Source organism: Rhea pennata, chromosome 1, assembly GCF_028389875.1.
Source record: "Rhea pennata isolate bPtePen1 chromosome 1, bPtePen1.pri, whole genome shotgun sequence".
NCBI classification, from domain to species: domain Eukaryota; kingdom Metazoa; phylum Chordata; class Aves; order Rheiformes; family Rheidae; genus Rhea; species Rhea pennata.
Window position 1 is genome coordinate 24,527,970 of NC_084663.1, and position 14,182 is coordinate 24,542,151.

The 14,182-nt window shown below is 38.6% G+C and overlaps 1 protein-coding gene across 3 annotated transcripts in view; it reads left to right on the forward strand.

The window, feature by feature from the left end:
* CADPS2 (calcium dependent secretion activator 2) overlaps positions 1–14,182 on the forward strand; it is a 321,925-nt gene that overhangs the window by 134,805 nt on the left and 172,938 nt on the right. For all 3 annotated transcript variants that reach the window (XM_062583255.1, XM_062583235.1, XM_062583246.1), the window contains one exon: positions 5,008–5,129. In XM_062583255.1, the coding sequence (XP_062439239.1) occupies positions 5,008–5,129 (122 nt within the window). The remainder of the gene's footprint in view (positions 1–5,007; positions 5,130–14,182) is intronic.

Consider the following 14,182-nt stretch of genomic DNA (forward strand, 5'->3'; position numbering starts at 1 on the left):
AACAATTTTGTGTTTAATTTTGGGAGTTTTAGCAGACTACAGTCTTTCTGAAATAAGGACTTAATCACTGAGTTACTTCCTCACTGTCTAAGCTATCACTTCTTTTATTTCTATTTATTTCTTATTTTAAATCCCATACAGAGTAGACTCTAGGCAGTGCTGCCTTGTATTTTCTAACAATGATATTAATCTTTTAGGGAAGTATATTTTCCTTTGGAATATCTACCTGCATCTACTCAAAACTAGTGCAAATGAATACCACAAAAATGAATAACAGTCAGCAGTGATGTCTATATCAAAATCATTGCTTAAGCTAGAATTCCTTTTTGACTTAAATTATAAAATGTTTCACTCCAACAGTTAAAGGTTGGAAGAAGGCAGTTTTTCACTGGAGACTATTTTTTAGTCTCTTGAGAGGATCTTGAGAGAGAATTTTGTAGAGGACTTGCGTATGCATGTTTGCATTGCATGCAAATATATAATAAAACAGAGCTTTATGAGAATAGATGCACAGATAAGATCAGTATAAGTTGTCCGTTATCAAGATAATCCTAACAAAACTAAAGCATTTAATTTAATTAAGATTGAACAATTTAATTTATGTGTTGGAAAACAGAAAAGGTGGCCGTAACCTTGTAAAGGACCTTGTAGCTTTCTCTCGTGCACCTCTAAACCACTGCATGCTTATCTCACAAGCATGGAGATAATTAGAAAAATCCCTTCTGAGGATTGCTGCATACCTGTGTGAATGAACAGGAACTCTATGGCATTTTTAAACGTTAATCCCCCAAACAAAATGAAAATTTCTTACGCTTTAGAGATTTCATCCTACTACTGCATGTCATTATTAAGGCAGAACAACAAAGGATGTTATTGACATTTATAAAGTTCTGATGGGAATGAACCTCATTATCTCTAAGAAAGAGCCACTGTCATATGTAACCATTGTAAGGAACAGTGACTATTTTTGAAACTTGGATCAGTCTATTTTCAGAACTTTGTAAAATAAATAAAATATTAGAGTAGTAGCAGAAGATATCTTTTTACTCAGTTACGTTCTTAAGCTGTTGGACAGTTTGAGAAAGAAATAGACAAACAATATTTAGAAAGCTGTTTATCAGCTAATGAGCTAGTTAATCGGATGGTAACAGTTTCCTTTGTAATAAAATGCATTTTTTCAATTCCTAGAATCCATAAATGCTAGCAAAGACAAATGTGCTGTTCAGTTAAATTGGAAACTCGAGGAAAAAAATATCAGCATAAAAATAAATAAACCTAAAGTCTACATTCAACAGGGATGATCATTTAACATGCAGAATAGCAGTATAGGAAGTATGAGCTAGAAGAAGCTGTACTGCAGTCTTTCAGTGATCACTGATCACTTTTATAACTACTTGAAATCTTAGATCAGAAAAGATGGAAAAGAAGAGATGATTACATCATTGTCCCTGAATTCCTTTTATTATTTTCAATGAATAATAGATGATATTGATCACAGAATCACAGAATGGTTGAGGTTGAAAGGCGCCTCAGCAGATCATCTAGTCCAATCCTGTGTTCAAGCAGGGTCACCTAAACCATGTTAGACATCCAGGAGGGTTTTGAATATCTCCAGAGAAGGAGACTCCACAGCCTCTCTGGGCAACCTGTGCCAGTGCTCTGTCACTCTCACAGTGAAGAAATTCCCCCTCACGGTCAGGCAGAGCTTCCTGTGCTTCAATTTCTGCCCATTGCCTCTTGTCCTGTCACACGGGACAACTGAAAAAGTTTGTCCCCATCCCCTTGACACTCCCCCTTCAGGTACTTGTACACACTGATAAGATCCCCCCTCAGTCTTCTCTTCCCAGGCTGAAGAGGCCCAGCTCTTGCAGCCGTTCCTCATAGGGCAGATGCTCCAGCCCTCTGATCATCCTCGTAGCCCTACACTGGACTCTCTCCAGTAGCTCCAGGTCTCTCTTGTACTGACGAGCCCAGAACTGGACACAGTACTCAAGATGAGGCCTCCCCAGGGCTGAGTAGAGGGGCAGGATCACCTCCCTAGACCTGCTGGCAACACTCTTCCCAATGCACCCCAGGAGACCATTGGCCTTCCTGGCCACAAGAGCATGCTGCTGGCTCATGGACAACTTGTCATCCACCAGCACTCCCAGGTCCTTCTCTGCAGAGCTGCTCTCCAGCAGGTCAGCCCCCAGCCTGTACTAGTGCCGAGGGTTATTATTCCCTAGGTGCAGGACTCTGCACTTTCCCTTGTTGAACCTCAGGAGGTTCCTCTCTGCCCAACTCTCCAGCCTGTCCAGGTCTCTCTGAAGGGCAGCACAGCCCACTGGTGTATCAGCCACTGCTCCCAGCTTGGTACCGTCAGCAAACTGGCTGAGGAGACACTCCATCCCCTCATCCAGGTCATTGATGAAGAAGTTGAACAGGATGGGACCCAGTACTGAGCCCTGGGGGATGCCACTAGCCACAGGCCTCCAACTAGACTCCACGCCACTGATGATGACCCTCTGAGCTCTGCCTTTCATCCAGTTCTCAATCCACCTCACTGTCCGCTCATCTAACCCACACTTCCTGAGCTTGCATAGGAGGATGTTATGAGAGATGGTGTCAAAAGCCTTGCTGAAGTCAAGGCAGATAACATCCACTGCTCTCCCCTCATCTTCCCAGCCAATCAATCAATACTGACAACTCCTGATCACCTTCTTTTCTCCCATATGCTTAGAGATGACATATCAATATAAGCTGTTCCATCATCTTTACAGGGATGGAGGTGCAGCTGACCGGCCTGTAGTTGCCTGGGTCCTCCTTCTTGCCCTTCCTGAAGACTGGAGGGACATTGGCTTTCTTCCAGTCCTCAGGCACCTCTCCAGTTCTCCAGGACCTTTCCAAGATGATGGAGAGCAGGCTGGCAACAACATCCGCCAGCTCCCTCGGTACCTGTGGGTGCATCCCATCCAGACCCATGGATTTGTGGATGTCAAGCTTTCCCAGAAGATCTCTAATCCTATCCTCCTCAACCAAAGGAAAGTCTTCCCTTCTCCAGACTTTCTCCCTTACCTCCAGGCTCTAGGATTCTTGAGGGCTGCTCTCAGTAGAAAAGACTGAAGCAAAGAAGACATTCAGTAACTCTGCCTTCTCTGAGTCACTCGGAGTCTCTTGACTCACTTCATCCACCACTAGGCAGAGCTTGATGCATTCCAGTTGCTCTCTCACATAGAGAATAACACCACCACCTTGCCTTCCTGGCTTGTCTTTCCTGAAAAGCACATAGCCATCCATGACAGCATTCCCATCGTGCGAGCTCTCCCACCTTGTCTCTTTAATTGCAATGAGATCATGGCCCAGTGACTGCACACAGGTCTCCAGGTCCTCCTGTTTATTCCCCCTGTTGCGTGCATTGGTGTACAGGCATTTCAGAGAGGTAGTTGTGCATGCAGGTTTCCCAGGAGGGCTGCAAGGGTATCCCCCATAGCCGTGTCTCAGATTTGCATCCCTGGCTGCATGGACCTGCTGGAGTCCTCCAAACTGAGCTGTGTTTTGTTGACTACCTTGTCTTTATAACTCTCCCCTTCCCCTATCCTTCCTAGTTTAAAGCCCTTTTTGTCAGGCTGGCCAACCTGATCCTGATAATTTATATTGATAATATACTTGATAATTTGTGGGTAATTTCAAAATGCTCTAAATGGCCAGTGGCTATCATCTCACTGTAATATTATCCAACACAGGCAGTTTTGCAGGGCACCTAACCGTTACTATGGGGCTGGGTAGGAATAGGTGCTTGCTGAACCTAGGAAACTGATTACTTCTAATGCGACCAAAAATAATCTTTTTTTTTTTTTTTTTTTTTTTTTTTTTTTTTTTTTTGTGTCACTTTTAAAACAAACAAGTATTCTGGCTTTCATGGTTAGTTCAGCTGAGGATAGCTTTTCTGCTTTTCTGCAGATTAAATGGACTACATTTTTCCTAGATTCTTCCCATAGGCCCAAGTGGGGCTGAAAAGGAAAACAGCTTTTCCAAAGGAAGCTGGAAAATCTGACTTTCTTTTTAAATCTTCTCTGAATTAGAAACATCTGAAGTGTAAAAATTCCAGTAATTTCGCACTGTGTCATACTGCAGTGTTTATAAACGGCAGAGAGCACTTGAAGTTAGAGTACATTTGGCTCTTTTGAGATATAATTGAGTAGCTCAGAAGAGCTGAAAAACTATGGCATCTGCCAAGCTCAAAATTTCCCTGATGAGGAAATTTCCCAGCCAGGATACAACTGCAAGAGGTGGCTTTTCTTCTTCTTCTCTTCTCTTCTCTTCTCTTCTTCTCTTCTTTCCCCCATATGCACGCTGAGCTTGACTGCAAGGAGTATGCTAGGAGAAGGAAGAGGGGTGGAAAGAGGGGAAGAAATTACAGTAGCTGATGGCAAGGCTCTGACCTGTATTCTGCTCAGGACAACACAAATCATTTCTAAGGTTCAAGAGTTGCAATCTCTACCTCACAGCACCAATCTCTGCCGTGCATTCAGACCCATCAACACATACTGAGTACACTGAGCACAGGAGAAAGACACTCATTTATAGTAGGGAAGAGTGTTCCTCAAATAATGCAAGATCTGAGAAAATTGTATAATTGTGTATTTTCCTCACAAATTATTATATCTCCCAGAACCTGTCTGTGAGTTTTGACAAATTGAGTATATTAAGACTTTTAGACTGAAGCATGTACTCTTCACATGTCATAAAATGCCTGATGGAACTATTAGCATTTGAATTATGATTAGAATGAGTTTTCAGATGTTGTTGAAGTAGAAACAGAGAATAACTTTCCATTCTTAGTGTATGTTCCTGAAATTAGAAAAAGAAGACAAAATTAAAATTCTTCTGTGTCTTTGAAGATTTGTGTGTGCTTTTTTTTTTTTTTTTTTTTTTTCCATCTTTTGTGGAGCTTAATACTGCAATATCTGGGCTATGTAATATTTTTCTGAAATGAGATGGATAAGCTATTTGCTTCCTTTTCTGCAGATTGTTATAATGGAAGTGCAAGGTTTAAAGTCCGTAGCTCCCAATCGTATTGTTTACTGCACGATGGAAGTGGAAGGCGGGGAGAAGCTTCAGACAGACCAAGCAGAAGCTTCCAGGCCACAGTAAGCTATTCGGTCACTTTATACAGGCACCTTTTTCTTTTGTATCATGGGAGAATCTAATTTAATACTTGTACAATTCTTACAGTTTTAGGATTTTAGGACTAAGGTGTTAGAAGTTTGTCTTAGGATGTTACCTTAAATTCTTGCTGGGAAATCAAAACAGAAATCACAGTTATTTATGATGAATTGAGTATCATGTGTGAATGCCATCCAAATAAATGCCTCTAAATGTCTATGCAAGGAAAGGAGTTAGAGACTGTGGCATTGTGTTTTTTTCTGAATCCTCTGAAAATACAAACCTTTCAACAGATGTTAGCCTGAGGTGGTTTTTTGTATTATTTGTATTGGTTAACATGAAGGTGGCCTCATTGAGTGTAACTTGTACAATTGGTGAAAAATCAATACTCAGTAATCAGTCTTGACAAAACTTACTCACCTGCTGAGCCTATTTCATTTTAAATTATAGGATCCACTTCTTTCAATTAGTTTTTGAAGGAGGCAGTCAGCAAACTGATTCAGAGGGGAAAACATCATGTCATCTGTGGTTGAACCATTCAGAGTGGCACAGATGAAGAAAATTAAGTGTTTTTTCTTTCTTGTTGATTTGTTTGACCTACACGCTGACTTCAGACACTTTTCTCTCTGTTAAAATGTCATTTGGAATCTTTTGTAGATAACTTTCCAGACAGCAAGTTAGGGTTTTACTGGCACCATAGTGTGCCTCATGAAAAACAATTTAAAAACTGCAGTTGCTGTGATATTTGAGAAAACATCTTAGACTGAGCTGGGATGTTAGCTTCTATTACATTCAGAACAGAAATACTGATTTCTGTTAGGTAAAATAATAAACAGAGTTTTAAGTGCTTCTTTTGTGTGTGGGTATGGAGGGGAGGACGGGAAGTCCCGATATGGAAAACGTTCTCCTAGTCATGTAGGAGTCAGCCAGCAGCCCACTATAATAACATGTTCAGACCAGCCTTGCAGATTTCTAAGTAGGTGGGACAAGCTGTAAAATTCATTTATCACAGTTTCTGGCTGTGTTCCTTCTGGGCATTGGAATGCTCCATCTTAAAATATGCATATTGTATGTGAAACATATGAACAGAAATTTCAAGAAGAACTTCTGAAAATAATGCTAACAAAAAAGACACGTGTTAAAAATGTATGCATAAGAGGCATACTCATTACAGAAAGATCATAATTGGGTATGCAGCATTTGCTACTCATCTTTTGACCTGACAGTGCATTCTTGGATGGCTCAGGATCCCATGTGAGTTGCAGGGCCTCATCTTGGAGGGCACTTCTCCAAGTTGTGCTTTCTCTTCAAGCTTAGAGTTGCTCTCAGACTGTTCTCTGCAGTCATTGCCTATAACTTTCTTCTGAAAGAGGTATCTCTTTTTTCCTTCCCCTTGAACTTGTTATTCTCTGTTTTAAAGGCTTGATTAACCTCTGGTTATTGGTACTGGTCTGCAAACTTCCCTCTCTCTAAATCAGCTAGAATAAACAGATTTATTGGTTTATAACTGCTTACTGAAAAGCAGTACTGCTTTTTCAGATGGTGTCAGAGAGAACTGGGGGGGTTTGGTAGAGTTTAATCAGATAATTGCACTGGTGAAGAAAGTCTAGAACGTATTATTACAGGTTGGGTGGGTTCACCAAGTTTCAGCAGACAGTAAGGTCTCTGTATTTGGCCCTTTCCTAGAAAGTTTCCAGTCCTTCTAAAATTTTTATTTTATGACCAGTATGCCCCTTCCCTCAAGCAGTTGTCTGCCTCCACTTGCCCCCTGCTTTTCCCAGCACCCATCACTATTTTCTGATATGAACCTCCCAGGGTGATGAGAAGGGTCAGTAATTGGATCCAGGAAATGGCTTTCTGTTCCTGTTAGTACTGTAATTGGGACTGGGAAGAAAGCTGCCTTTTTGTGCCTTCAGTCCTTTGGCAGTAATGGATAAAATCTTGAAGCAGAGGCCAAAACCCACCTAGGCCAAAACAGCTGGTCCATCTCTTCTCTCATATAGACAAAAACAAGCCGTCTGCCAACCTAGTCTAATGCATACTTTACCTGCTGCTGGAGGCTTCTTACTGGGATAATCTATACTCGTGTTCTAGTATCAAGGAAAGTAATCTAATGAGGCTGTGGAAGAAAACACAAAATTCATTGTAAAAAAAAATGAGAATTACAAACTGTAGCTCAGCTCAACTCTTTGAATCACTAGCAGGAACAAATCTCAGAGAGATGAGAATATAATTTCAGATTTCATATGGGACATCAGCTAGAAAAGGGTAATAAAGGTCTCATATAAGAGTAGAATGAAGCAGGATGAAAAATGAAAGATTACCACCAGCTTGGCGAGACTGCTAGCGGGAGCTGCACATCATATGCTTATCACGGGCATTTTCTGTAGTTGCTTTGTAGTTTTGAACTGATAGATACATTTGTTAACAGAAGCAGTACAGGAAGTATTTATGCCTATTATTTTCATCTGTGAAGCTCAGTGTGTGAAGTTCAATGCTACTACTCAGTCAGAAGTTTTGAAAGCTTTGACAGTGAGAAGTAGAAAAGTAGATATTCAGACTAGTGCTTTAAAATGGAGTGCAAGCCAATGTGACCTCAGTGTGGAGATTAATAGAAGTGTGATTCAAGTCGAGACTTAATTTAGGATTCATCCAAAATACTGAATATTTTACTCAATGATTTTTATTAATATGCATTTAAATTTTCCTTTGAATCTCTGAACGCTTCCATGAAGGTAATGAGGAAATTAGGAAAACTTCTTATTCTGAAAGGGGAAAGATCCAATCAGAGTCCAAGAGAAGAGACTATACTTTTATTCTGACAGCTTATCATTAAGAAATGCTTTGTGATTTCTTTTAAACCCTGTACATTTTCTGTCTATTTGAAAAACAATCTTATGAGTTTATATTGAAGTCCTTCATACAGTTGCATTTTCCTTAAAAATCTCGGTAAAGTTCTGCTTATATGTATGTTACTGAGTCTTTAATGGTCGAATACAAATGCTATAAAACAATATCGTTTGACTGAGGTGAATTCTTGGTGTTTTACAGAAGGATCAATTACACAGCTTCCCATGCAAAACCTATTAAAATTTTATTATTACCTCTGAAATGTTTCTTCATTCCTTCCAACTGTTTTCTGCCTTTTAGCCCTGCAGAAAAGCCCTCCAACATAGACTGTGACCTTTTCTGCTATAGATCAGTAAGAAGAGCCTTTAGAGGAACCCCTTCAGTTGTATGAAGCTTTACATAACTTTGTTGCTATAACAGTGCAAGGAGTCATCTTGCAAAATACAGTGCTAATTTCATTTTTCAAATATTACTGATGTTTCTTAATTTTTAGTTTTGTGGAGGTTGATGTCCACATATTTTCTTATCATTAATGTAATTCATTCTGATATTTAATAATGTGGATCAATTGCTAGACAAGGTTTACTAATCCGATAGGCAGTAGTCATAGTGGTCTGTTGCTGGCAACCCATCTAACTCATACCCAACAGTGTACAGTGTGCTTGTTTTCCAGGTGGGCTTTTTCCGGGGGGTGGGGGGAGGGAATGCCTCTTTTTTTAAATGAGTATCCTTGCACGTGAGATTTTTAAAGAGGGATAATGAGATTGCAGTTTTATAGTGCCTTATCTAACTCTGCCTGCCTTGTTTTCATACACTTTCTGTTATACCTTCTGGGGGAAAATTCTCTTTAGCATTTAGCTTCTAAACCAGTTTCTTTTATTTAATGGGTTTCACCTAATTTTTGGCTGGTACCTATGGAAGTTGTTTAATTACAGGTAAGGGCAGTGAGGTGATCCAGAGCTTACCATGCAGATGATCCCCAAGTGGAATTTTTCAGCGTGCCATGGTGCAGAATCTCTTGGCATCCAAACTTATTTTCTTTAAGGCATGGATATATTTTATGCATCACTTTAGGAAATTCGCAGAAGTGATGCTGTATCTAAAAGAACAGTGCTTCTGATAAGGTTATTTCAAAGGCTAACACCTTCGAGATAGTTTGTTATCCAGGTAAAGATGAAATAGGGCATAGAGTTGTTCCAGTAATCTCAGCATTTCAGAGCTGGCCTCTTCATGTTTCTATCTGAGGAATTCTGCTTTGTTTCCCTGTTTCTGGCAGTGTTGCTGCTCTAGGAGCATCCTGCATCAGTGCAACATTTTCAAGCATGGGTACAGAGAGCAGTGCAATGCCAACTTTTTTCTGCGTTTTCTGCACTTGTCTCCTGTTTGGAACAGCAGTGACATGAGAGTAGAATTTCTTGCTTCTAACTTTCAAATTATTTGAAATAGGAGTGTACATTTGAACTTGCTCAAATTCATTTGCTTAATTCACCCACTCAGATTAGATGTCTACGGAAGATAGAAGCACACTGTACCCTAAATATATGATTTTCTTTCCACTGGTTGTAAAGGGAATGCAGATGACTAACTCAGGCGTAATGTCTGTGTTGTAGGCATATAAACTGGATGAGATGAATCTCACTCATTTCTAATTTAAAACATCTCCAATGTTTATTATTAAATTTTAATAACTGCTTTGGGCTGTAAAGCAATCTTTGAACCTTTTTCCTCATGGATAATCAGAACAAAGAAAAAGGTGTTTTAAAGTGCTCTTCTCTGCATTTTGTTTTCTCCACAGAAGAGCTGAGTTTCATATTCATGTTAGTTCTTCCAAGTTCTCAGCTTTTCTGAAATAATTGCACACCATGGGGCTCTGCTTCCCCGGAGTCTTGCTCCTGTGTTATCGTGCCCACAGATCTTTACCATCTCCTTTTTAGCCTGATCTTACATGTAAGAAATTAAAGCATAAAAAGATTTAGATGCTGAATTTTAGATATTTTTCATTATACATCATTAATTTTATTCATTGCACATCTCTAAGTGACTTTAGTTGTCTGTGTGTTTCTGTAAATCAGACTTGCCCATATCAGAAACTTCATCTGAAAATAGTTAAGGTCAAACAGTTGATTTGTAAAGCCTGCTTTAAGTGATTTTCCCAGCATTGCTCAGAAACTTTGTGGCACAAGCAGGTCAGTTCAACAGGGAAGAATCTGACAAATTTACTCAGAGACTTATCTATTGATTTCCTACTGATTCTTGGAACTGGTAAAATGTAAATTTTCTTTAAATCCTTACTCAACCTATAGGTCATACTTCACTGATGCACTGCTGCAAAACAGTAAGGTAGGTGCAGGGTTATCTGTGTGTGCAACCTGAATTCTTCATCAATCTGAAATGAAATATCACCTAATAAAATTAAGAAATGTGGAGTTAAAATACTGCAGGGTGATTTTTTTAAACTGAAGCCCTGCTTGTTTCCATTGAACTAAAAATACCTCATTTTAACGATATAGAAAAAACAACGAAGGAAAATGACTAAAAATGAGTTCATATGTTTACATGTGTTCATTATATTTATATGTAATATTGGCTTACTTAGAAAATAATTATAAATTATATCACAATTGACTATTGATGTGAACAATATAGAAAACATGGCCAAAGTGCCTAGTATTTTTAAATAAATATTTTGGAATTTTAGGAAAGTCAGTGGGATAAAGATTATGACAGGAAACAAAGTGTTTCTACTTTCATAAACTAGGTTTGGCAGAGTTTTATAATGATTATTATTATTTGCTCCAAGATTCATCCTTATATCTTCAGTAGATAAATTCCGTCATGACTTTCATTTTGTCATATTTTAGAAAGTCATTCTTCTTTGCATTGTCCTGATTGGGGCAATTCACAAAGTAGGGATTGAAGATATTAGCTTTTAAAAATTAGATGCTATGAACAGATACCGTATATGCCTGTCTAGTATCCAGCTGTGAAGAGGAAAAAGAATATTGTCAGCAGGAAATTATCTGATGTTTCCTTGGCTATGCCAAGGAAAGAATAAAGAAGAAAAATACACATTTATTGCAGCCTGTATTCTGGATTAATGATGGAAGAGTTGCACAAAAGGGATACAGAATCAGCTGGGAAATTACGTGACAATTGTATACAGTTATTCTTGACGTACGATCCAATGCTTCCTCTTTTAGAGAAAGGAAATAATAGCTAATCAGCTCAAGTATGAAGAGCAGTATGATATCCCCAAGGAAAAGATACGAGATTTCTAAAATAAATAAGTTTCTATGCTGTATTCTGTCCTTGATTGATATTGATTATTGTCCTTGATTATATTGTCTAAGAGATTTTCCACCCTCTTTTGTTCCAAATAAGTATTCATCTGCTACAGGCTTTAATATTAAAAGATATTTGAAACTTGATTGGATAATAACCTGAATAATCTAATCTAACTAGCCTTGCTTTAAGCAAGGGTTGAGCCAGATGGGGTTGAAGAGTTGAACCTTGAGAGCTTCCTTCCAGTCTAAATTTTGCTATGATTCTAGTTAACTCCTAAAATATTTTCTACATCCTATCTACGTAAGAGATTTGTGAAAAACACTGTTGTGTGAAGGGAGTATTTATAGATCAAGGCAACATGTGTAGCATTGTGGAATGGAATAACTGGAGTGAGATTAGGGAGGAGATAATTAAAGTTGGTTGTAATCTCTACTCTGCTTGGGTAGTGAGCAATAAAGATAATCCTTCTCCTGGCATTGCATGTTATTTTTTTTTTATTTTCTTCCTCGTAGTCTTTTTGATTGTTTTTCTAATTCCTGGTGTTCCTCACTTTGCTTCTATGTTCTGGGCATGTTAATAAACTGACTGAAAGCAACCAGAATTTCTGCCCCAGTGTGGTGGTTGCACTTCTGAAGACCGGTGCTTTCGTACACTATGTTCTGCGGCAAGACTTAGGCCCCAAACACAAGCTGGTAAGACGAGGCTTTTGTGATTGGTAGGTTCTCTGTTCAGAGTCTGAAATCCCCAGTATATTAACTAACCCTCCTCATACAGTGTCATTTCTGGACAGTGTGAAATTCCCTGAGATATTTCTTTTTTGATACAATAATATATGTTGTGTCCTATTTTTCTAATTGGCGGATTACTTTGTCTTCCAAGTTCTTTTTCCCAAACCCTTTCACAGCTTCCCTAAAAGCTGTGGTTGTTAAAGCTCCTCTTAAGCATAGCATTGTTTCTGCAGTACAGGGGCTGCTTTAGAATGACTGTCCACTCTTACAATATGTATTGGCATTACACATCTCTTGCAAGACTGATGTTAGTTTTATGTTTAATCTTACAGTACATTTTGAAAACCTTGGGGCCTAAAAATGCATGCCCCACTACTACCTCTTTCACTATGGTAATCAAGGCTTAGGGGAAAATCAGTTTATCTACTGCTTAATGTACCTGATATATCTGTTTCCATCTTCATTCCCACCTAATCCACTGCAAATACGTCTAATACTTTGCAGATAGTTGTAAGCTTTCTCTAACTTTGTACTAAAGTATCTAAATGTGTGATACAGCTTTGAACTGGAAGGCATTTACTTATGAACACTGTGATGTTATCCAAAGCCAATTAAATCCTGCTTATAAGAAAAATGTATTGGATCAAGCTAATTGTCGTACTAATATAGCTACATGGTGGTTGCCTGGTCAAAGTGAAGGCAAAGGCACCTTACATCTGCCTGCAAAATATCATGTAGATACTGCTAGATGGTTGGAAGTCCCTCAAAAAGGTTGAGGAGGGAAAGATTACCTCAATTTTTTCCTCTGGCAGAATGGATTTGAAATTTTTCATTTAAAGCCTTTTTCACCTGCCTTGCCTTTGGAAAATGAACTGTTAAAACTTAATTGTTTGAGTAACTGTTGATATGAAAAACTTTCCTTTAGTTTTCTCTTAAGTTTTGACACAATCAGACTGTCCCATGTTATGTTTTCAAAATACAGTTCTTAAATCTTGGTTGGAAGTAACTTTTCAAAAAATTACTTAGATTTGTTGTAAACAAAACAATAAGGTTATATTGGACATAATTTCTAAACACATCAGATGTAGTGTTTGGATCAAAGAAAAAATTATGTTTTTATTCGGTTTGTTGTTTTGAGTAAAGAGAAAGGTTGGGGAAAAGGGGTTGAAAAAAGGAAGTTTTTTCTTTTAAGCTATCAGGTTAAGAGCAGTTTGTGAATCTCAAATTTTGACACCCCAAAAACTATTGTTCGCCACACTATGAGTGGACTCTTCTTTGCTGTTGCTGTATCATTATGTACATGAATCCTCAGAGGTAGATGTCAGGAAATCCAATCCTGTAAGAAAACAAAATAGTCTACTGATCAGATAAGGAAAGAAAATTTATAGATCATGAAATTTTAAAACAACCTCTTTGTGTATAAAGTGTGAATCCATAGATGAATACATCTATTTGAAAGCAATACTAGCAGACTGAGAGCAGAAGGACAAGAGAAACAGAGGCAGAATAAGGTGGACAGCTGATGAGAACAGTAGGAGTCAGAAAGAGGAGTAAACGTAAATTCAGAATAAAAGAGAAGTGGTATAATGGATAGATGGAATACTGAAGTTTTCTGATTTGTTTGCTGGTTCTTCCCCGATAGAGACTATGCAGGTTCAGACAGGCCATTCTATTCGTGGTCTGTTTTCCCATGTCTTTAGAATGAGGTGGTGACACCTTTCTACTTTGTAAAAGCACTGTAAGTTCACCAGCGCTGGTACAGCATTTTGAAAATTTCAAGTGCAACACACATACAAAATAACACAAAAAATAGATGCTGCAGCTTTTAAAGGTGTTGAGATGGATTCACAATTTTCCTTCTTGAGTTAGAAGTAAGTTCAGTAAAAGTATTCATAGAGAAACTTTGAGGACATAATGTGCCATGTGACTCTCAGTAATGGGGTTTGAAAGTCGGTGGGAGACAGGAGTCTGTCATGGATTCCTCACCCAGTACACAGCAATGGCTCCCAGCTCCTGTCCTTCTTGCCTATACTTGAAAATCTTCTCCCTGACTTGTCTTGGGTTCCTGTAATGTAAGTAGCTGATTCTTACCTCAAGAAATGTGAGATGTGAAAGCAAGACTAAGTAATAATTTATTCGTAGTCTTTTATGCTTGTAATGAAAATACTTGTCAT